We start from the raw sequence: 25541 nt of genomic DNA, 5'->3' as shown, positions 1-25541 counted from the left end.
AGGATGTGGACAGACTGAATAAGTAATGACCATTTTTGCCTTTTTAATTCCTTGGGAATTTTAATCCATAAAAGTTTTCTTGTCCATGAATGCTGTAAATGTTAACATTTCCCTTGTGGTGGAGACATGGTATCTGTTTTTAGTTGGGATATGAGGTTTTATAGCCTGAGGCCTTTTATTTATTTATTTATTTAATAAAAGGTGAAGGGTATTATAAATCTAATGGACTTAAAAGCGTATTGCCATATTCTGAGCACAGGTAACTGATTAGTGAGTTAACTTTTAATGATATCAAGCAAAAGAGCTTTGATCTGACCCCTACTTAAAGCCTCTCTCCCACACCTTGTACCTTCAGCACCAAGTTGGTGTTGGGTCCTGTGTAATGGCTCTCTCATCTCCTTCCTTTCTGTTTTCTTAGGAACCTCCCTGGTCTAGGGTCTCTTCACCTATCTGGCCTATTGAAAAGTCTCCTAACCAGTCTCTATTTTGCTAGTTTCTTCTGCTTTTGTCTGTTAAGATGCTTTCATCTTCAAGTAGCAGAAGACTTTGACTAAATTAGACTTACATGAAAAATAAATGTATCATCTCACATAACAAGAGACTCAGAGATTGGCAGGTCCAGGTGTGGGACATTGAGGCTTTAGTTCTGTTTTCCTCAGGGCTCTTGGCTCTCTCCCTTGTGTGTTGGCCCTGTAGTCAAGGCAGCAGTAACATGGTGCTTCCTTTTTAGGAGAGAGGAACCCCTTTCCAGAATTTTCTCTCAAAGCAGACTGCCCCATGTCTCCTTGGTTAGAACTGAGATATATTCCCATACCTAAATCAATCATAAGAGATAGGAATGGGGCCACCTCAATGGCTTAGACGTACCAAACTTTTCCTGGGCAGGGCCTCAGCTCATTTCTCTGTGATTCATGTGGGGAATGAGTTGATACCAGAAGAAAATCATGACTTTGCTACGAAGGCAGAGTGGAGGAGATGATGTATAGAGGCAATCAATGAGATTGCAGCACTTCTGATTCACGCTTAAAAACAAGCAAGCAAACAAATAAAAAAGTACTATTCTAATCGAAGTAATCATCCCTGCTAGTGCTGTTCTGATGCAAATCTGCAGTGTTGTTCCATTACCTAAATGATGCTCATCTCTGGTCTCTTATTCCAGGCTCTCTGTGATCCAGCCTCTACCTACCTTTCCAGCTTTATCTCCTACCACTCTCTCTCTTGAGCTTTCCAGTCTAGCATAAGTGGCCTATTTAACGTCCCTAGAGTGGACTTCATGTTTCTGTATCTTATGCTTTTTCTTCTGGGATACCACCTTATTCCTCTCTACCTCTCTAAGCCCTGCTCGACCTTTACCATCCTGGCATTCTTTCCGGAGATGCCAGTCACATTTAGTTATGCTACTCAGTTACCACCAAATGTTTTTTTCCTTCCAATTTTTAACTGTTGTCTTATGCATAACTCCGAAGTTGGTTCCAGGTCTTTGTATGTTTTCCCTGTGCAAATATGTAAACTATAAATTTGATATATTCATAGTCTCCTTTTCTACCAGTCTTTTTGCCCTGATGTGTATATCGCTCTTCCTATCATAAATTTGAACATGTCCTGACTCAGTGCCTAGGAAGGCATTGTCCAGTCTGCCCAGGAAGGTAAAGTGGTATGTGGAGAAGGTTCCTAGCAGGAAATGACAGGGCTTGTCTTTCACATTTGAACTTAATACCACAATTCACAGACAGTGAATTTGTTCATGCTTATTTTTTTTTTTAGATTTATTTATTTATTTGAGAGAGAGAGAGAGAGAGTGTGCGAATGTGGGAAGCAGCAGAGGGAGAGGATCTTCAAGCAGACTTCCTGCTAAGTGCGGAGCCCAGTGCGGGGCTCGATCATATGACCCATGAGATCGTGACCTGAGCCGAGACCAAGAGTCAGGGGCTCAACCGACTGAGCCACCCAGGCATCCCTGTTCATGCTTATTTTTAGAATTTAAGATGATTTTGCCATTTTTTTCTAAATCCATCATACATATCTTCACCTGCCATGTAACTGTGTGTTTTACTTTCCTCACAGTACTTATTGACTCCATTTACAAAGTCACCGAAGGTCGGCAGTCTGAAATATTCCACAGACAAGCTGAAGGGCACTTTGATCCCAGCTGCTGCTTCACCATCTACCATGGTAACCACATGGAGTCTCTGGATCTCATCACGTCCAACCCTGAGGAGGCGCGCACCTGGATCACAGGCCTCAAGTACCTGATGGCCGGCATCAGTGATGAAGATTCCCTTGCCAAGCGACAGAGGACCCATGACCAATATCCTCCCTAGAATGTTAATTTTGAGCTCTGTGTGTGTCTGTGTGTGTATTAGACTGTGTTTTATTTTTTCCTATAATTTTGAGGCTTAAAGCTGCTTTCCTTTCTTTCCCTTTCTTTACCCCTAACACCTTTCTGCCCCCTCCTCCCTCTCACCCCAGGTAGATGAATGCATAGAACATATAGAAACAAACTTGCATGAACTCAGGAGCAGGCTTCTCCGGAGGAGACTGAATTTAGCTCCACAATCTGAGAGGTCTCCAAATGTAGCCTAAAGTTTCCTAAGAGAGATGACGTAGCTGGGCAGGTGTTTATTTGGATTAGAGAAAATCCTGCTTTGTGATCAAATCAGTTTAGTTTAACAAGTACTTTTTGAGTTCTAATTACATATGAGGTATTAAGCTCCTTCCTGCTTTTTCTCTCTCTCTTTAATTTACAGTTTGGAAACTGATTGATATGGAAGGGGAAGTTGTTTTTTACTTCATACCATTTACCTTCTCTGAATTGTTCAAGAAAACTAGGGACTCATCTGAGTCTCCTTGATTAAGCCCATTCTTGAGGTCCTGTAGTAATGACAAGATAATTAGTTAACATGCTTGGTGTGAAGGCACCTCTTCTGCTGGTATTGAGTGGCTCATGGGATATGGCCTTTGTGGCCTCAACTTCCTTATCTGTAAAGTGAAGGCAATAGAGTTGTTGACTGCTTTGGTTCCCTTTCCCCCTTTTTTTTTTTTTTAAAGATTTTATTTATTTATTTATTTTTGAAAGAGAAAGAGAGAGCACTAGCAGGGGGAACAGCAAGCAGAGGGAGAAGCAGACTCCCCGCTGAGCAGGGAGCCCGACGCGGGGCTCAATCCCAGGACCCTGAGATCGTGACCTGAGCTGAAGGCAGACGCTTAACCGACTGAACCACCCAGGCGCCCCCTTTCTCACATTTTGAATGGTCTTAAAATACACGTGCCCCTGTCTATGAAGGAAATAGGACTACTTCCTTGCTGTCATTGGAATGTGTGCCCTAATTTTTTCCCCCAGAGTAGTGATAAATTTGTGCTGCTCTACTTATAATTCCTCACCCAGGGTATTGTTTGAGCAGAGTGGAAATATTCAGCCCATGAAAGGAATTTTGACAGTGTGAAGGTCTGAGCTGATGAGCCATGATGCTTTCATCAATATTCACAGCATGCAGATAAATGCATCTGGGATTCATAAGTGAACAGAACACAAACATAGAAACTAACTTTCTGTGCTTTATTCTGTTAATTTAGTTCTTAACTCCTTAACATTTGGTAAAAAACAAAAATACTGAATAAAATTGTTTTCTGGTATAAGCCGCGGACCTGTACTAACAGTGTCCCGAACTAAAGGAATATTCATTTTTCATGAACAGGAGATGTGAGATGGGGCAGTTCTCGGGCTGGTTGATCAGTGCTCAGTGATGTCTTCGGAGACCCAGCTTCTGCCAGGCTCAGCCTGTCGGTGTGGTCCTTCAGCGGCTGCCCCTTCGTCAGACAAAGGTATAGCTGCTTCAGGTAGCAGCTCCAAACGCAGCCCTGTTCAGAGGGGTCATAGTTTCTTCTCACAAACCTTTTTTTAAGAACAAAGTAAATGCCCCCCCCACCCCCAGCCCAAGACTAAATCTCATCATTGGCCAGAATTGCTGTTAGAGGCCCATTCCTAAACCAGTCTTCAGCAAGGTAAAGCAAGTAACATAATTGGAGCTCAGACTCTTGCACTCTTAAAAACTGAAAGGGTTTTTGTTTATGTGGGTTCTATCTATTGATACTGTCATATTAGAAATTAAATCTGAGAATTAAAAAAATACTCGTTAATTCACTTAAAATTATAAACTATTACATGTTAACATATTTTTATGAAAACTTTTTCAAAACAAATTAGTGACAAAAAGTAGTGTTGCTTTCCTCTTTTGCAAGTCTCTTTAATATCTAGCTGAATAGAACACATATATTTTCCTACCTGCTTCTGCATTCAATCTGTATGTTGTATTGTTTTGGTAGAAATATGTGAGGAAAATTTAGCCTGACACAGATAAATGGTTGGAAAAGGGGGGCGGGGAACCTCATGGTTATGGGGATGCTTTGGATTATACTTTGGGGATGGCTGTACTAAGGCCAATCAAGATTCACCTTCTGCCTCCATTGGAGCATGTTTTTTTTTTTTTTAATTTTTAATTTTTTATTAACATATAATGTATTATTTGTTTCAGGGCTATAGGTCTGTGATTCATCAGTCTTATAGAATTCACAGAGCTCACCATAGCACATACCCTCCCCAATGTCCATCACCCAGCCACCCCATTCCTCCCACCCCCCTCCACTCCAGTAACCCTCAGTTTGTTTCCTGAGATTAAGAGTCTCTTATGGTTTGTCTTCCTCTCTGGTTTAATCTTGTTTCATTTTTTCCTCCCTTCCCCTATGATCCTCTGGAATATTATGCAACCCTCAAAAAAAATGAAATCTTGCCATTTACAATGACATGGATAGAACTAGAGGGTATTATGCTAAGGAAATAAGTCAATCAGAGAAAGACAACTATCATATAATCTCACTGATATGAGGAATTTGAGGAAATTGGAGCACATGGTTCTTGCATACCTGAACAAAACCGAGGTTTTTCAACAAGGAAGAAGGAAGGTAAATGGCTGGAGGGGAAGACAAGCAATTCTAGAAGTTGCTATCCTCACCCAGTTAACTAGGACAACTTCGCAATGTTCCAGAGCTTTTAGCCACTTACATAAATGCCTCTCATAAGCCCTGCAGTAGACCAGTAAGAGAATGGGCACTTTGTTGTTTTTTCTAACTGGTGGCAACATTTACCCCTTTATTAGATCTTCTAGTTACGTGAGAAGTGCATGCTCATTGCAGTAAGCCAAAGAATACAGAGCTACATAAAGAAAAGATCAGTCATCTTTATCCCTGTCTATGAATTTTGCACCTTCTCCTCCAAGGTTACTGATATTAACAATTTGATGCACACCCAGTTGGGTTGTCTGTTTTTCTGTTGTTGAGTTTTAAGAGTTATAATTCCTTATTAGTTACATGATTTGCAAATGTTTTCTTTCATTCTGTTGGTCTTTGTACCTTACTGATGGTGTCCTCGGTGCCCAGTATTTTGAAGTTTTCATGAAGTCCAATTTGTCTGTTTTTTTTGTACCTTATTGATGGTGTCCTCGGTGCCCAGTATTTTGGAGTTTTCATGAAGTCCAATTTGTCTGTTTTTTCTTTGTCACCCCGTGCTTTAGTGTCATCCCAAGAAATACTTGCCAGATCCCATGCTGTGAAGATTTTATTCTGTTTTCTGTTAAGAGTTTCACTGTTTTAGGTCTTACATTTATGTCCTTGATCCATTTGAATTAATTTTTGTGGATGGTATTAGGTAATGATCCAACTTTATTCTTGTACATGTCAATATCCAAGCTTTCCAGGCCCATTTGTGGAAAAAAACTGTCTTTTTTTTAATAAAATGGTCTTGGCGGCCTTGTCAAAAATCATTTGACCATAGGTGTGAGGGTTTATTTCTGGGCTATTTTGTTCTATTGGTTTATATGTTTGTCTTCACGCTAATACAACACTGTTTTGATTACTGTAGCTTCAAGGTAAGTTTTGAAATCAGGAAGTGTGAGTCTTCCAATTCTGTTCTTTTTCAAGATGGTTTGGCTACTCAGAGTTCCTTGATATTCTATATGAATTTTAGGATGGATTTTTTCTATTTCTGCAGAAAACGTCACTGGGATTTGGATAGAAATTGCATTGAATCTGTAAATTGGTTTGGGTAGTATTGACATTTTAACTAAATTGTCTTCCAGTCCATGAACATGGATTCCATTTAGTTATGTCTTCTTTAATTTCTTTCAGCAACGCTTTGTAGTTTTCACTGTGCAAGTTTTTGACCTCCTTTATTAATTCCTAAGTATTTTGTTATTTTGATGAGATTGTAAATGGAATTGTTTCTGTAATTCCTTCTCAGATTGTTAATGTTCATATATGGAAATGCAGCCAATTTCTGTGTGTTGACTTTGTGTCCTGCTACTTTGCTGAATTCATTTATTCTAACAGCTTTTTTATGGAGTCTTCAAGGTTTTCTATATATAAGATCATATCATCTGCAAACATAATTTTACTTCTTTCTGACTTAGATGCCTTTTCCTTCCTTCCTCCCTCCCTCCCTCCCTCCCTCCCTTCCTTCCTTCCTTCCTTCCTTCCTTCCTTCCTTCCTTCCTTCCTTCCTTCCTAATTGCTCTGGCTAAAACTTAGCACTATGCTGAATCAAAGGGGTCAAAGCTGGCACCCTTGCCTTGTTCCTGATTATAGAGGAAAAGCTTTTAGTCTTTCACTATCGAATATGATATTTATTGTTTTTTTCATATGTATCTTTTATTATGTTGAGGTAGTTTTCTTTTATTCCTGTTGTGTTGAGTGCTTTTATCATGAAAAGGTGTTGAATTTTGTCAAATGCTTTTCTGCATCAATTGAGATGATCATGTGGGTTTTTTTTCCTTTCATTATGTTGATGTTGATCTATTTTCATATGTTGAACCATCAGTATATTCCAGGAATAAATCCCACTTGGTCAGAGTGTATAATTCCTTTAATATACTGCTGAATTTTATTTGCAAGTATCTTGTTGAGGATTTTGCACTACTGTTCATTGGCCTGTATATATTTTTTTTCTTGTGGTATCTTTGTCTGTGTTTGGTATCAGGGTAATGCTGGCCTCATAGAATGAGCTAGGAAATGTTCCCTCTTCAATTTTTTGAGAAGGTTTGGTGTTAGTTCTTTTAATGTTTAGTAGAATTCAGCGGAGCTATCAAGTTCAAGTATCAAATATCGAGTTTTCTTTGTTAAAAGATTTTTGGTTACTGATTGAAGCTCCTTACTGGTTATAGATCTAGTCACATTTTATTTTCTTTGTGATTTAGTCTCTGTAGGTTTTGTGTTTCTAGGATTTGTCCATTTCATTTAGGTTATCCACTTTGTTAGCATGCAATTTTTCATAGTACTCTCTTAAAATCCTTTTTATTTCTATAGAATTGGTAGTAATGTCCTCACTTTTGTTTCTGATTTTAGTAATTTGAATCTTTTCTCTTTTTTTGTTAATCCAGCTAGCTAAAGGTTTGCTAATGCTGTTGATCTTTTCAAAGAGCCTACTTCTGGTTTCATTGATTTTTCTCTGTTGCTTTTCTGTCTCTATTTCATTGCTCTTTCCTCTAATCTTTCTTATTTTCTTCCTTTTCTGCTAGCTTTGGATTTAGTTTGTCTTCTTTTTTTTTTCTAGTTCCTTAAGTTGTAAAGTTGATGGTTAATTTGAGATCGTTCTTGAATTTTATTTTTAGTCATTATTTTAAAAACTTATTTATTTTTAAATCAAAGTAGAGTTGAAATGCAATGTTATATTAGCTTCAGGTGTATTTTCTTTTTTGTTTGTTTGTTTGAATGTAAGCATTTGTAGCTGTAAATCTCCCCCTTAGCATTGCTCTCGTTTCATTCGTCTTTAAGTGTTTTATAATTTCCTTTATGATTTCCTCTTTGATCCATTGGTTGTTTAAAAGTATGTTGTTTAATTTCCATAATTTTGTGAATTTTCTAGTTTTCCTTGTTAATTGGTTTCTAACTTTATCTCATTGTGGTCAAAGAAGATACTTTGAATGATATCTATGTTTTAAACTTGGAGACTTAATTTATGGCCTCAAATATGATCTATCCTGGAAAATGTTCCATCTGCACTTGAGACGAATGTGTATGCTATTGTTGGTTAGAGTGTTCTGTTCATGTCTGTTAGACCTAATTGGTTGATTGTGGTGTTTGCATTCTCTGCTTCCTTATCTTCCATCTAGTTGTTCTTTTTTTTTTTTTTTCCAAAGATTTTATTTATTTATTTGAGACAGAGAGAATGAGAGACAGAGAGCATGAGAGGGAGGAGGGTCAGAGGGAGAAGCAGACTCCCCGCCGAGCAGGGGGAGCCCGATGCGGGACTCGATCCCGGGACTCCAGGATCACGACCTGAGCTGAAGGCAGTCGCTCAACCAACTGAGCCACCCAGGCGCCCCCCATCTAGTTGTTCTATCCATGTTGTGAGTGGGGTATTGAATTCTCCAACTATTATGTAGAACTGTCTACATCTCCCTTCAATTCTGTTAGTTTTTGCTTCATATATTTTGATTTGTCATCAGATGTATCATTGTTATAATCATTGTATCTTTGAACCTTTTATCAATATATAATGTTCTTATTTATCTCTTACAAACTTTTTTTGATTTAAAGTTTATTTTGTCTGATATTAGAGCCACCTCTGTTCTCTTTTGGTTACTATTTGCATGGAATATCTTTTTCCATCATTTCACTCTCAATCTGTCCAGGTTTTCTGGATCTTAGTTGAGTCTCTTATAGTTGGACTCTTGTGTTTTTATCCATTCTGCCAATCTCTGTCTTTTGATTGGAGAGTTTAATCCATTTACATTTAAAGTACTTACTGATAAGGAGGGACTTATTTCTGTCATTGTGCTATTTGCTTTCTATATGCTTTATAGCTTTTTTGTCTCTTGTTTCTTGCATTACTTTTTTTGTTTAGTTGATTTTTTTTTTGGTAGAGAAATTTTAAATTCCTTTTCATGTCCTTTTATGTATAATTTATAGCTGTTTTCTTTATGGCTACCATGGGGATTATGTTTAACATCCTAAAGTTATAATATTCTAATATGAATTTACACCAGCTTAGCTCAATAGCTTTTTGAATCTGATTTTGTTTGTCCATACTTACTGGTCGTAGGAAGTTTTCGTGTTTGAATTAAGCAGGTTGACAGCTGAGGGATTTCACATTCTGAAAATCTGCTACCTGGAAAGCAAGTGTACCCCAGAACTGCACAGGGAACAATTTTATAAGAAATAGAGAAACAGTTGATGCTTGTGTTGGTGAGGAGAGAAAAGGAAAGAGGAAATTAATGAATAATAAAGAAGCAGCTGATGTCAAAAATAGGGAAAGTTATGTTGAATCAGGGAATGATTCTCATACAGATTTGTCAGAATTTGGTAGGGTTTTAGATAATATTTTCATAACAGAATAACATCCTTGATTGGGCATACATTTAATTAAATTAGTTGAGGAGGACAGCTTTGGGATGTTCATTATTATTACATTTCAAATAGGCCTTTCAACTGTGAATGAATACTGAGAATAATGAATCTTCAGTGGCTGTATGAAAAAAAAAATCCATCCAGTGTAAAATGTAATTCAGGTTATTTCTGCAATATGGCTATGTTTCATGGAGGTAGATGCAGTACTCTTATCTATTACAAGCAATATAGTATTGTGTGTAAGGACTCAGACTGGCATCACACTGCCTGGCATTCAGCCCCAATTCTGCCATGTACTGTGTAACTTTGGATAAGTCGCTTAAACTCTTTTGCCTTAGAGTCTTTGTCTGTCACATGGTGATGATATTAATCATGGTGTGTGCCTTATGTAGTTTTGTGAAGATCAAATGAGTTGATATACACAGAGTGCTTAGAACACTGTTATTAAACACATAGTAAGCACTTATAAATAATAGCTACTATTTTTATTGCTGAAGAGAGGATTGTACTGACAAATTTTTTGCTTTCCTATTCAGATAGAGTCTGAAATCTCAGTGACCCCCGCCTGCAAGCCTCCCCATTTTTCTCCATCAGTCCATTCTCCTCCATGATTTCCCTGCCTTATCTCTTGACCCTACAAGGGAAATTATTACCTCTAGAAGGCTTTAGGCAGTCCCTTATGGATGTTGTGAACCAAAGGTTTACACCTTCCTTATGAATCAGGAACCCTGCAAACTGCAGCCTGTAGGGCACATCTGGCCTATTGCCTTTTTTGCATGTGCTCTTGAGCTAGGAATTGGTTTTCAATGGCTGAAAAAAAATCAAAAGAAGAGGAATATTTTGTGAAATTGTGAAATTGTGAAAATTATATGAAATTCAAATTTCAATGTCCATAAGTACAATTTTATTGGAACATAACCATGCCAATTAATTTCTGTGTTGCCTGTAGCCACTTTCATGTCACAGGGGCAGAATCGAATAGCTTGCAACTGAGACCTAATGGCTTACAAATCCTAAAATATTCACTATCAAGCCTTTTCCAGAAAAAATTTGCCCACCCCTACAGTAAATACTACCATTCAATGCTTTACATTTTCCTGTATTTTTTTTTTTTTAAAGATTTTATTTTTTAGAGAGCGAGCGAGAGAGAAACAGCATGAGAGGGGCAAGGGTCAGAGGGAGAAGCAGGCTCCCCGCTGAGCCGGGAGCCTGATGTGGGACTCGATCCCAGGACCCTGGGATCATGACCTGAGCCGAAGACAGACGCTTAACCATCTGAGCCACCCAGGCGCCCTTCCTGTATTTTTTGATAGACAATTCTAGGCCATAACTTGTCATTCAGTTTTTCCTCTCCCAGTTTTTCTTTGCAGAATGATAGTTTCTCTTCTTAAACTTACCCTGTATAATGATGCGAATCATTAATTTAGAGCTTGCTTGGGCCCTCCTATCTTAATTATGAAGAATAAGCTTTAAGATATCAGAATACTTTTACCTGTAATTGTATTGTATACCATGTGTACTGTTACTGGAAGAGAATGGTTTTTCCTTTCATAGAATCTTAGAGTTGGAAGGGACTTCAAGGTCATCTAGTTGTGTTCAATGACATTATAGATGAAGAAAGGGAAGACCCAAGAAGTGACATAAGTGACCCTCTGTCACAGGGCCAGGCCAACAAAGAATCAGGACTAGTGTGCATTTCTCGGTCTGATTCTCCCTCTTTTATGTCTTACCAGTCCCATATCCCCTAAACCAATTGTCAAGGTCAGCTTTGCATTGACACTGAAGACCTTGCAGACACAGGCCCACCCTAAGGGTTTGTGTCAGCAGAATACTCATCCTTAGGGTTTGCTTGTCTTTGCCTCTTCTCTGGAGAAGTCTTTGAGAGGCTTTGGTAAAGAAGTATAAAATAAAAGGATGACAATATTATCACTATTGGACTCATTTCATCACTTCTTTGAACTCTGGCACAATACCTTGTTGGGCTCAGAGCAGTGTCCACAGGCAAAAGAAATAGACAGAAAACAGAAAAAAAAAATTACATTCAGGTACTTATTAATAATTGGCCCAAACGTTTCACTCTTTTGATTCTTCAGTTATTTTTACCTTCATCCTGGGTCACCTGTTAACTTCCAGGTGTCAGGTATAATGAGGTCCTACCTGAACTCTACAAGGAGAAATTGAATTAGAAAGAACTGGGCTGGTTATTTTCAAATATTATAAAGGGAACAAAATGTGAAATGAGGTATTTACAGTATGAAAATGACCTCTATATAAATTTAGAAGAAATAAGACTTTCTAGTTGTTTTTACTTCTTGAGGTAGTCTCCTACAACCATAATTTGAATCACCTAAGAAATGTAAATATTCTGTGTTACCACTGGGAGGACTGTTAATATTTTGGCTTTGAAGATCAGTTTGATGTCATCTGCTTGATAAGCAAATATTATTCATTTCCCCCTTTCTCTCACCTTACTCCCATTCTCCCATTTGTTGGTTTTAAACCTATACCTTTCCCTTACTTTGGTTTTCTGGTTTCTTTCCACCATTTGTTTCTTTACTCTTCATTCCCCTTCAAATTTTGAAGCTCAATTTGGTTTTCTAAATATACACACGATTCCTGCCTTCTGTAATTTACCTCCAACAAGTATGAATCATCCATTTTTTAAAAATTTCAGTTCATCCACTGGTTACCATTTATTTTGCTTCCTTACTATGTAAAACAACCCAAGAGCCATTCCCCCTGAGGGTTTTTTAAAACCTCAATTCACCTGATGTAAATCTTTTGTATCTAAACTCCGCTTCATACCCTCAGTCACCTAATATCATACTGGCATTTTGAGGGTAACCTCTAGCATATCAGGCTTGCCCTGGAGTTAGAAGTTTGACACTATTAGGCAAGAACCTTCAAAACTGGTAATAGGAAGACGAACATAGTCTAGAGTTAGGCCTTCTGCACAGAAGACAAGAGTACTAGACCAGGTTGCCAAAAACCTGGATCTCTTACTAATTTATCCTTAATGAATTCTCTCTTCTCCTCTAGCTTTGTATCCTCATCTGAACAATGAGGAGGTTGAACTAGACAGTCTGAGTTTCTAAATGTAGGAGTGGGCCAAGGAAAGGGAACTGAAGACATTGTCTAGTGTGGGGTGTTGTGAAGGTAAAAATATACTAAATGGAAGGTCGTAGAGGAAGAAGATAAGGCCTAAATTTGGTATACTTGGGGTTTCATCACCTCATATTCCTTAACGGATTGGATAAGAATATGTGAGGTAAAGCAGCTCTCAAGAGAACATGGTTTGACTCTCCTTTTAAAGTGAAGGGAATCAGGTACAAGTGCCCATTCTCCTGTTGCTTGTGGTAACTGTTGGCTCACTTGCCTGTGGATCGCAGGCAGGGCCTCCTCAAAAGACTTTCTTCTCAAGTTCCGTGTTTATGATAAACGTCCTTGTGAGTATTCTGTGAGAGAGCCGTTTTTATTTTGATGCAAAAAGTATTTTTCTTGACCTTTCTTCATGTGGGTGAAGCAGACCTTTGAGGAAGCTGATAAGAATGGTGACGGCTTACTGAATATTGAAGAGATACATCAACTGATGCACAAACTAAATGTCAATCTTCCCCGAAGAAAAGTCAGACAAATGTTTCAGGTACGTTTTCACAGTTGGGTTGGCCTTGTGTAAAATACGCGTTGGAAGTTACTGTTGTACTTGGCTATTTCAAAGGCTGTTTTGTTTTGTTGAGAGTTGATACTACCTGCTCCGTATTGTTGCATTTTTCTTTGATGAAAAGAGGTGTTTTGTTTTGGGAAGGAAAAAAAAAAAAGCTTCCTAAACTTAACAATTTCACTTCCTAGGATGCTTTTTTTATTGTTGCTGTTTTCAGAGAGTAATTATAAGCACTTTACCTGGCACTTAGATAATGGAGTAAACCTGATCAAGGCCCTTTGAGGGAGTGATAACATCTCATGTGCCTACCTCACAGAGCTCTTGTGAGGATCAGAATCAAGACTAGATAGCATGAGAAAACAGCACTTACTGAAGCCCTCAAGAGGCTCTGTTTCATTTCAGAGGAGTTTAAGATTTAGAATCCATGATGCTTAGAAGTGCTGTATCACTCCTACTGTTTAGGGAACTCTCCAGAAGTTCATTCAACTGTCTGTTCGTATTAAATGAGATGCTCTTTCCCTGTTGGTCAGTCCTTGAGGAAAATCCTTGGGCCAAAACTTAACTCTGTGGCCCCCAGCTGGGACTGTACCTAGTCCTCCATCGAAGGTGCAGAAGTGAGCTCTGTTGAGTGAGTGCAAAGACAATGTTAGATTACTAGTAATTGCTAATATCCTAATTTCAAAAGTGCTCTTATTTGGAGAGAAGTCATATGCACGATCCATGTTTTGCAATAATTTTCTATTCTAGGTGATTAGGTGACATTTTGTGCATGCAAAAATAAGCAGAGGGTGTGATATTTTCTGATGGTTAATGTTTTGTGCTGCTTTTGTTTTCTAACCATTTGTTCTTAGAGGCAGTAAGGGCAGAAATAATGTGAGGGATGAGTTGCAATGATGAATGGAAGGTGGAGGCTGGTTCCATTCTGTGACCTCTTACCGTGGTCCTGTCCTTGGGAAGCTCTTGGCTGGACATGGTTTGCAATGAGGGGGACTTGGTCACATTGCACTGGAGAACAACAGAAGAGAAAGGAAAGAAGGGGAAGGCATATGCTGTAGAAAGAACCCCAGAGATGGAGTGAGGGGCTTTGGAGGGCAAATGTATTGTCACAAATAGAGTGAACTGTCTTTCAACTATATGGAAGGGTTTGCCACATTCCTGGCACTCCCTGTGATATCTTACTTTGTCCTGTTGTGAGCCCCACACTCCCAGCTATTCCTTTCCACAGAAAATGCTCATGGTACTGAAGAGGTAGCTTTTGATCAAATTAGACGGGCCAAGCTTAAAGAGGAAAGGCAAAGCCTGTACCTACAAAAATAATGATGTGGGGGTACTTTTTGGAAGTTAGATAAGGGAGTAACATAAGATACTGATCTATTTTTATTTATGCATTTTTCCCCTTCAGACACCTTTTATTTCTCATGCACTAAGCATTTTGCAGGGCAAACCAGGAAATGTTTATGTCAAATGTCTTATGCGTTCAAAGTGAATCCTTTAGATAAATTTTAAGAAAACATTAGGGGTCTCTTTTTGTGACCTTAGGTTTAAAGACTTATCAAGCCAGAAGTGTAGGATAAGGAGTAGGACCTGCTGGAGAACATTTCCACTGCAGGCTTTGTACCTAGCAGGGTTGTGGAAATGCTCTTTGTGGGAGTGATAGGACCAAAGGTCTTGGTATTATTTCAAGAACATTCTTCTTCTGGCTAATCGCTAGTGTAGACATTGAAGCCTTCCTAGAATTTTCTTTGCTTTTTTGTTGCAGAGCAAGATTCAACTAAAATTTTTTTCAAAGTAATCTTTTACGTTATGGATAGCTACTTTAAAGTCTCTAGATGCTATTGTTTACATGTTGGAGTTTTACTGTTGTTAATTGTTTAGGCATTTATAAGGAAGTCTTGAAAAAGTTACTTCTCTGTATCTAGGGTTAGATACTTTGAAACAAAGTTATGGCAGAAATTTGAATATTAGACCCAGTTTCTTAAGACGCAGTGACTCTACAAACAAGCATCTCACACACCAAAAATGTGGATATTCTATAGACCATTCTCCTTCTACCTTTAAAAGGACAGAAGGCAATCAGCTCCACAATGAAACTGTGTGTTATTTAAATATTGGTTAAAGTGTGTGCTCATAATTATCCCAAGGTTAGCAAAATTTTTAAAAATATATTTTTCATGAGCACACTGACTTTCAAAGCTATGTTTAAAACCCTGTAGCAGCTGAATATATACATTCCAAAACCTGTGCAGTTCAAGATGCTATTCATTCCCTGTCAATTTGGGTTCAGTTATAACTGTGTTCACATAAAATGAAGATCATGTAAATGAATTAGCTGCTCATTACATATTCCCAACAATTTTAGGGTTTTCTGACAAATTCAGCCAATCAGAAGGAAGATACATGTTGAAAGATTCTTGCTCAATATTACTAGAAACAAATAATTTCAACTAGAAATCAGTCCAGGTGGATTTTTCAGACTTCTGTGGAGGGAAAACAAGCAGGAGCAATAAACTACCTATGCCGAATTAAGAGAGATTCTGTTATATATAAAAATTATATTTGAATTACATACAGTTCAGAACCTGGTTAGAGACTAGTATTTTCATAATGTGTTAAGTATTTTTTCTCTTTTGCTCATGATTTGTCTTGTCCATCATTTCTTTTTCTTTTTCCCTTTTTTTAAAGATTTTATTTATTTATTTGAGAGAGAGAGAATGAGCATGAGATGGGGGAGGGTCAGAGGGAGAAGATTCCCGCTGAACAGGGAGCCCGATGCGGGACTCGATCCCAGGACCCTGGGATCATGACCTGAGCCAAAGGCAGATGCTTAACGACTGAGCCACCCAGGCGCCCTTTCTCTAACTTTTTGAGTTGAATTATTATCTGTTTTCAGTCTACCTTGCTTTCTAATAAATTGAAAACTTCATTTCCTTCTAATTACTGCTTTAACTCATCACAAAAATTTTAATATGTAGTGCAAGTGTTCACTTCTATGTCTCATTTCCTATTTAGAAATGTATTATGTTGTCTTCAGACTTTTTTTTTTAAGCTTTTTTTGTTGGTTTATAAATTTACTGTGATTAGAAAAATTGGTTTTTATAAGGTTGATTCTTTATAACATGAAACGTTTTTTGTGGCCTAATAAATAGTTAAATTGACCCACGTGTGCTTGAAAAGAATGTTTACCATTTGTGAAATGTGTTCTAGCCTTTTTATAGAAAATATTATTTCCCAGTACTGAATTTCCTATTTCAAATTCTCACACTGCCTTGGTTTTTCTCTGATTTTCAGGAAGCTGATACAGATGAGAATCAGGGAACTCTGACATTTGAAGAATTCTGTGTTTTTTACAAAATGATGTCACTGAGACGGGACCTTTATTTGTTGCTCTTGAGCTACAGTGACAAGAAAGATCACCTAACTGTGGAAGAACTGGCTCAGTTTTTGAAGGTGGAGCAAAAGGTATTATTGGACTGTTGGATTGAATGTTTACTTAAAAATACCTAAGAATATACAGGTTTCTTCTGGTGTTGGATATAGGTACACTTTATTTTTAGGATAGAGGGGTAAATATCACAATTCCACAAAAAGTCTTATGAGTTATTTATAACATGTTTCTAGCAGCTTTTATGAGGGAGTGATAAATTGAACACTCACATAATTTTTTAACTTAAATATGTTGACTATGGGTAAGCACATTTTTCCACAAAGTAATGGATATTAACTCATGTGTTTCATTTTAGATATAATGGCTATGTTTTCTTTATACTAATAATATAGGTAGGTATTTGTTAACTATGATGTAATTCTTAACTAGCAATATAGTAATTCATTGATAATTCTGATAGGAAATTGACATTGGATCATATCAGAAGACTAAGTAAATTAAGTCCTGATTAGCAAAGAGAACCCCTAAATGTATTTCAAATAAGAACTTTTTTTTAAAAAGATTTTATTTATTTATTTGAGAGAGAGAATGAGAGAGAGAGAGGGAACATGAGAGGGGGGGAGGGTCAGAGGGAGAAGCAGACTCCCCCCTGAGTGTGGAGCCCGATGCGGGACTCGATCCTGGGACTCCGGGATCATGACCTGAGCCGAAGGCAGTCGCTTAACCAACTGAGCCACCCAGGCACCCTGAAATAAGAACTTTTAATTTTAATACTATGTAGTCTGAACTGTGGTCGACAAGGCTAGTCTTCTCATATATTTTTTTTAATATCTCCTGAAACTCTTTCTTACTGATGTAGAATAAATGAATTTTTTTTGTCTTTTTTTAGCTTTATTGAGTTACATATGACTAAAATTGTATGTGTTTAAGGTGTACAATGTGAGGTTTTGATATAATGTGTACATTGTAAAATGATTACTACAATCAAGGTAACTAACATATCCATCACCTCACATACTTATGATTTTTGTGTGTGTGTGGTGAGAACACTTAAGATCAACTCTTAGCAAATTTCAAGTATATAATCTAGTATTATTAACTATGGTCACCATGCTGTACATTAGATTGCCAGAACTTATTCATCTTGCATAATTAAACCTTTGCACTCTTTGACCAACTTTCTCCCCTTTCCCCTCCAGGCCATGGCAACCAACCAGCATCTACTCTGCTTTTATGATTTTGACTTTTTAATTTTTTAGGATTTTGGTTATTTATTTGAGAGAGAGCGCACAAGCAGGGGGGAGGGGCAGAGGGAAAGAGAGAAGCAATCTCCCTGCTGAGCAGGGAGCCTGATGGGGCTTGATCCCAGACCCTGAGATCATGACCTGAGCCGAAAGCAGATGCTTAACTGACTGAGCCGCCCACGTGCCCCTATGATTTTGATTTTTTTAGATTCCACTTTATCAGTGAGATCATTTGTCTTTCTTTGTCATTTCATGTAGCATAATTTCCCCTGGCTTTTAAAGATGTCACAAATGGCAGGAGTGATTTAATCAATCGTGCCTACATAATGGGACCTCTACCAAAGACCCTGCACCATGAGGTTTGGAGAGCTTCTGGGTTGGTGAAGCTATACGGAAGTACTGGAAAGGGGAAGGGGTGTACTGCGAGAGGGCATGGAAGCTCTGAATACATTCCCACATACTTGCCCCATGCATTTCTTCATTTGGCTGTTCATGAGTTGTATACTTTGTAGTAAACCAGTCCTAGTAAATAAAGCACTTTTCTGAGTTCTTTGAGTCATTCTAGTGAATTATGGGAACCGACAGGCTTTCTCCTTGACTAAACTCTTGACAGGCTCTTCTGAGTCCTTTTTTGACTAGGCCCTGTCATTGGGCCTTGTCTTCAAGTGTGCAGCTGTAGCAAGAATCCTGCTAAGTCTCTTTAACCAAAACCTGCATCTTTGATACCTGATCACCTCAATATCTGATAAAATTCCTTATCTTTCACCATCTCCTAAGTGATATCTGATCACTTTTTTTCCTTCAGCAAGAACCCTGTTAGGTAGGTTTAGCCAGAAATACCTCTTACCCCTGATGTTTCCTCCACTGACCCTGACCCAGCTCCTTGGGTATAAATCTCCCTTGTCCACCCTGTATTTGGAACTGAACCAGTACTATATACTGAGTTCTCTTTTCCCCTATTATAATAGTTACTGATTAAAATCTGTTTTTATTGCTTTAAATACTGTCCCGTTCTGTTTTTTCTTTTTTTCTTTTAAAGATTTATTTATTTGAGAGAGAGAGAGTGTACGTGTGTGCACAAGTGGGTGGAGGGGCAGAGGGAGAGAATCTTCAAGCACACTCCCTGCTGAGCGTGGAGACTGACAGCGGGACTGGATCTTAGGACCCAGGAGATCCTGACCTGAGCAGAAACCAAGAGTCAGATGCTCAACAGACTGAGCCACCCAGGTGTCCCATGGTCTGTTTTTTTCTTTGATAGATCCCCCAGATTTGTAGTAGGCCAAGCAGAAATGCGTGTATCCTGAACACCTCATTTGCGGCTAGAATCTGAGGTGGAGCAGTCTATGGGATTGAACACTTAACCTGTGGGGTCTAATGCTAAATCCACATAGTTAGTGTCAGAACTAAATTGCATTGTTGGGCACTCAGTGTTGGAGAATTGAAAACTTGGTTGGTGTCAGAAAAAGATACACTACATTTGGTAATGGTTTACTTTACCCCATTCCACAGTCACATACATTTTAGGAATAACAGATTCAGATTTAATAAATTTTGGTGTTGCTTTCTTAAGGATTAAGTGTTAGCAAAATGTTTCTATCAAAATCTGTTATTTTAATTAGTTTGCTAATTTGGCAAAGGCAGAGATTCTCCATTAACAAAGTTAACTATAACACAGGTAGAACATGGGAATGAAGTGACAGAAGAATTTTTTTCCCTATGCCCTACCACATACATCTCTTCTCCTCTGTTTTCTGCCTTTATAACTACTTTTGTACTCTCACCTGGACAACTCTTTTAATACAGTAGAAAGAACATTAGACTGGGAGCCCAGAAGACCTACATTCCATACCCTACAGGCTTTATTGGTTGGAGAATCTTGGGCAGGTCATTCATTATTGTTTCTGAGCTTTTGTTTCCTAATCTATAAAAGGGAGCTGATATCTACCTTTCCAATCTCACAGTGTCAAATTGAACATTGATTGTAATGATGAATGTGAAGGCCCTTTGACACAGATATTCAGAAGCACAGCAGTGTAACAGATTAAAATTACAATATTTAAAACCACTGACTTCAAATTCATTTGGACAAGTGGAATTAACCCAGTCCATTTGAATAACAATAGTGAACGTCACTTGCTAAGGGGCATGTGTTTCTTCCCTCCTTTTGGTTATATTGACATTCAACCAGTAAATTTTTGTTAGGGGAAACAGAAGCCAGTGCTCTATGACATCTGCCCCTGGCAGACGATTACCTGCATCTGGTTTAATTTTCTAAATTAGCTTGAAGCTACCTATGGGCATAATCTGAAAGATATTTTATGTTTTTATTTATTTATTTATTTTTATTATTTTTTTTTAAAGATTTTATTTATTTATTCATGACAGAGAGAGAGAGAGAGAGAGAGGCAGAGGGAGAAGCAGGCTCCCAAGGAGCAGGGAGCCCGATGTGGGACTCGATCCCGGGACCCTGGGATCATGACCTGAGCCGAAGGCAGACGCTTAACCATCTGAGCCACCCAGGCGCCCTATTTTTTGTTTTTTTTTAAAGATTGTATTTATTTACTTGACAGAGAGAGTGAGCCAGCACAAGCAGAGGGAGCAGCAGAGGGAGAGGGAGAAGCAGGCTCCCCACTGGGCAGGGAGCCAGATGCGATGCGGGGCTTGATCCCAGGAACCCGGGATCATGACCTGGGCTGAAGGCAGATGCTTAACCGACTGAGCCACCCAGATGCCCCTGAAAGAAATTTTTCAAAAATTATCATACATCGGGCGCCTGGGTGGCTCAGTTGTTAAGCCTCTGATTTCGGCTTGGGTCATGATCCCGGGGTCCTGGGATCGAGTCCCACATCGGGCTCCCTGCTCGGCAGGAAGCCTGCTTCTCCCTCTCCCACTCCCCCTGCTTGTGTTCCCTCTCTCGCTGTGTCTCTTTCTGTCAAAAAAATAAATAAAATCTTAAAAAAAAAAAAATTATCATACATCAAGATACAGAAGCCATAAAGGAAAATATTAATGTCTTGAAACTTCTAAGTTTCTGTGTAGTCCAATTTATCAAACACCATAAAATTAATGTCTAGCACAAACTAGGAAAATACTTGTAACATACAAAGGGAGAAACGGTGAAATTCCTTAATATGGAAAGTGCTGTCATAGATTGCTGAGGAAAAAAATGAATACCCAATAGACACATGGGCAAAACATTTGAAACATAAAAAATTTCATAAACAATCAATAAGCCTATTGAAAAGTTCACCCTTCATTAGGAATTCAAATATATGAAATAAATGAAAAGACCATTTTTCACCCACTAAATTAGTAAAGGTTAAAAAAATACTATCAGACATGGTGTCTGTTTCTTACATTTCCAGTGAAGTTGTGGAATGGTGTAAGTTTAATTATCAAATTAACTTGGGACAGTTTAATTATCAAATTTTATATAACTTATAAACCTTTGACCAATCTGTTTTACTTCTAGTAGTTCATTCTGAGGAAATAATTGTGTTCATAAAAAAAAAGATGTGAAGTTATGCATTTCAACATTCTTTAAAGTAGAGAAAAATTGGGCACAATCTAAATATGCAGCAAGAGAGTCATTAGTTAAGAGTTTTGTGGGATTTTGAGTTTTAAAACGGGATTTTCACAATGGAACAAATTGGAGGCAATTTGACGACTCATACGGCAGTAATTCATTCATTTTTGATGGCATAAGATTGGTGTATACATCAGAGTATTCAACTTTTACAGATTTACTCAGTTGTGAAATGAAATATCACTGCTGGTCACATATGTTGTCAAAGATGATGTGAAATCAAATATTGGCCCACGGGTCAGATTTTTATTTCACTGAAGCTCTCTGAAACCTGAATTCATACCTTTGACAGGTCCAACTGCTGTTTGATTAGGTTTTTCATTTTTTTTTTTTTTTTAAGATTTTATTTATTTGACAGAGAGAGACAGCGAGAGAGGGAACACAAGCAGGAAGAGTGGGAAAGGCAGAAGCAGGCTCCCCGCCGAGCAGGGAGCCCGAAGCGGGGCTCGATCCCAGGACCCTGGGATCACGACCTGAGCCGAAGGCAGACGCTTAACGACTGAGCCACCCAGGCGCCCCAGTCTTTCATTTTTAAAACCTGGATGTGCTAGGGGAAAATTCTCTCTGTCTTTTATATCCATGAAGAAGTGCCAGTTAAGAAGAAACCAGCTGGCTGACATTTCTCTTTCATTGCTTCCTTGCAACCACAAATAAAGATCACCGACATCCACGAGTGTGTGATTCCAAAGTACTAGGTCGGGTTGAGGTTTTTTGGTTTCATTTTTTCCCCCTGTGTTTGCCAAAAAGCAATCTATGTCTCCTCCAGATCTACTATCCATTTGCTGGCACTGGGGTGGAATGTGTTTTGTGTTCAGTGATTTTTCAGAGCTTTGGTTCGGGAGCAATAATTGGGTGTCATTCCCCTATCCCCCTGACAGCCTTTCTTAACAAGCCTCTACTTTCTTTCTATCCTTTTGTTTCTTGTGGCTCGAGGAGAGAGGAAGTGAAGGCAGGACAACTGAAGCATCCTTGCAGTCTGAGAAACCACCTAGCTGTTTACTGAGTGCAAAGGCTACACCTCCATGGATAAATCAAAAGCAGATTTCTCTTCGTGCAGATTTCGCTTTCATCTGAAATATGCATATGGGTGGTTAATTCCAGGGAAATTTTCAGAGCTTTACTGATCTCATGCTAGAGGGCCTTCTTATTGTTACTTGTTTATCTGACATAGATCTATACATTATCTCATTGTGGTGCTTCTAACAGTTATCCCCTTTGTGTCTTTATTCTTTCTGCTAAAATAGTCCCTTGATTCTTCTGACCCAGTTACCAGCGTCACTATGCCATCTCCCTTCATTATCTTTCACTGAATCCAGAATGATGTGGTGAGAGTCATGGTCATTCTAACCTTCTCTCTCTATAAGAAATAATTATAAACATTTCTTCGTTTATAACTACCCCTTTTGGTGCCAGTGTACCTCTATCTTTTTTTTTTAAAGCATTTTCCTCATCATAAAAGCATTCCTTTAAGAGTCCTTCCTGAGTTTCTGTTTCATTTACTTAATTATTCACAGTTAATGCAATTGAGAGAGTTTTCAGAGTAATTGTATCTTGTAATATTTTTGCTGCCTTGAATATAGTTCCCAAATGACATTTTCTGTGAAGTAGTCATACATTCAAATGCTTTGAAATGTGTGGTTGAATATTAGGATGAGTTAGAGGTAGCCAGTTTGGGGAGGTAAATTGTTTCTTATTCAGCTGAAAACTGAAGGACCATTCATTTAGAGATGCTCCTCCACTCCCTTCTGAAGTTACCCCAAGATACAGGAAAGAGACTTTTTTCTTCTGCATAAGACTACAAGGACAAAGAGAACAGGGGAAGAGACAGGAACAACAAGATCTTGAAATTTGTCTGATCTAAAGGAGACCCCAGAGCACTGAAATTCAAGCCCACAGAGCAAGAAACACGAAGCAACTTCGTTCACTCAGCGGAATCCCGGAAAAGCTCAAGAATCAAAGTTACATGATGCCCTTGAAAATAGGAGATGAGGAGGGGTGACAAACACAAGCATTGGTTGGAAGTGTCCCTCCTCCAACCTGGCATAACAGTGGAAGTCAGAACCGGAGAAGGATGGCCCGGAAGGGTCTAGCTTGAGGCATCCCAGGCCCCCCTGAGTACTGGACATGTGGTCTGTGAAGATGGCTGCAGGAATTCCCCCATTCCTGTATGTGTGCCCCTTGTCAATATGACTTTCCTTCTCCTCCCATCGAGCAGTAGTCTCTCCTTTCCTGCCCCTTGAATCTGGGCTGGCTTTGGGATTTGGTTTGACTAAGAGATTGTGGTAGAAATGATGAACAAGGAGCCTCTTCAAGCCCTGATGGTTCCACTCCTGCCCTGTTGGAACTGTGTGACTACCACATGAGGAAACCGGGCTAGTGTTTTTGAGGATGAGAGACTCCTCAGAGAAAGAGGCCCAGGACCAACAGCCGGCACCCACCGCAGGCATGTGAGTGAGGCCATCTTAGACCACCGAACTGTAGTCAGGTGACTGGGTGCCTATAGTCACTTGAACAACGCCTAGATGAAAACAGCAAAATAACTGTCCAGCCAAACCCAATCCCACTTGCCATCCTGCACAAATGTGATTTAAAAACAAACAAACAAATGTGGTTGTTGTTTTAAGCTTCTAAGTTTTGGGTGGCTTGTTTCAGAGAAATAGGTAATGAGTTCAAGGACAAAGTGAACATCTGTGCATTGAAGTGGGAGAACCATAACCCTCTTCTAATAATCTGCTCCTATGTTTATATAGGGGAAATTACAGGTAGGAAATAGGAGAATATGACAAGCCATAGTGGGTTGGATAGTGGCCCCAGAAGATACGTCCCAAGTCCTAACTCCCAATACCTGTGAGTGTGACCTTATTTGGAAATAGGGTTTTTGTAGATGTAATTAAGTTAAGGATGTTGAGATGAGATCATTTTAAATTCAGGGTGGACCCTAAATCCAATGATGAATGCTCTTAGAAATGCCAGAAAAGACAACCTAGACACACAGAAGAAGGCCACGGAGGCAGAGACTGAACTTACGAAGCCCCAAGCCAAGGAATGCCAAGGTTTGCCAGCACCCAGCAGATGCAAGGAGAGAGGCATGGAGCAGATTCTCCCTCAGGAGTCTCCAGAGGGAGTCGACCCTGCCGACACCTGGAGTTTGGACTTCTGGTCTCTAGAACTGTGAGAGAATACATTTCTAAGTTTGTGGTAATTTATTAACAGTAGGCCTAGGAAACTAATATACCAACCCCAGAAAAAAAACCCAGACCTGAAGATATTTACATCAGATATCTGATAAAATAGTACAGCCAGGGACTTCTACAGTGAAGCCCACCAGTCAATCAGCTCTGCTCAGGACTTACAGAGCTTCCAACTAATTTATTTTGATTTTAAATACATGTTTAAATAATTTAAAAAAGGGGTTTTAAAAAGGCAAGTTTACCACATGTTTGAGGAAATCCTCTACCATAAGATACAGAGACCAAGGTAAAGACAGAGCATCAGGAAACTTGGAGGAAATAGAGGCAGCACAGGGAAAAGGACATTTTTAAAACTGCCATTAATATCAGAGTTTTGCAACACGTACTGTAGCCATGAAGCCAGAGCAATACGCTCTGGGAAAAGATGGTTCAGAGGAGGAAAAGAGCAGAGAACGAAATTCAATAAATGGCTTGGGAGATAGTGAGAAAATTGCCCATAAAATAGAGCAAACACAAAGAAATGGAAAATAGAAAAGATAAGGAAATTAGGGGGTCGATCCAGAAGGTCCACTCTCTGAATAATCGGAGTTACAGAAAAAGATAAGAAGAAATATAAGGGAGGAAATTATAAAATAAATAATACAAAAAATGATTAGCATGGAAAGTTAGAACTCTCTAGGCTGGCAGGGCCACTGAGTGCCAAGTGCTGTGAATATAAGATCCACAGAGGGGCGCCTGGGTGGCTCAGTCAGCTGAGCATCGGATTCTTGATTTCCCCGCAGGTCATGATCTCAGGGTTGTGAGATTGAGCCCAGGGTGGGCTCTGTGCTCAGTGGGGAGACTGCTAAAATTCTCTCTCTCTCTCTCTCTCCTCGCCCCTGTACCCCCTGACCCCGCCCCTCTCACTCCCGCACTCTCTCTCAAAAAAAAAAAAGATCCACACAGAGACAAATCATAATGAAATTTCACAATGCCCTAAAAGTTTACATAAAGCAAGAGAGAGAGAGAAAAAAAAAAGTTGATGCAATTAACAAGCAAAAACAGGTGCTGTCAAAGGACTGGAATCAGTATGGCATCA

The 25541-nt window shown here is 38.9% G+C and overlaps 1 protein-coding gene across 4 annotated transcripts in view; it reads left to right on the top strand.

Annotated features, from left to right (window-relative positions):
* PLCH1 (phospholipase C eta 1) overlaps positions 1-25541 on the top strand; it is a 176563-nt gene that overhangs the window by 88636 nt on the left and 62386 nt on the right. For 2 of the 4 annotated variants that reach the window (XM_081828263.1, XM_081828272.1), the window contains exons 3-5: positions 2065-2308; positions 12910-13039; positions 16346-16516. In XM_081828263.1, coding sequence (XP_081684389.1) covers positions 2065-2308; positions 12910-13039; positions 16346-16516 — 545 coding nt within the window. Of the gene's footprint in view, positions 1-2064; positions 2309-12731; positions 13040-16345; positions 16517-25541 lie in introns of those variants that run through there. The other 2 variants (XM_031023766.2, XM_031023767.2) reach the window with 2 other exon arrangements.

Source organism: Leptonychotes weddellii, chromosome 1, assembly GCF_054177405.1.
Source record: "Leptonychotes weddellii isolate Sample4059 chromosome 1, ASM5417740v2, whole genome shotgun sequence".
NCBI lineage: Eukaryota > Metazoa > Chordata > Mammalia > Carnivora > Phocidae > Leptonychotes > Leptonychotes weddellii.
The sequence above is the reverse complement of the archived record's forward strand: the minus strand, read 5'-3'. Positions and strand labels throughout refer to the sequence as shown.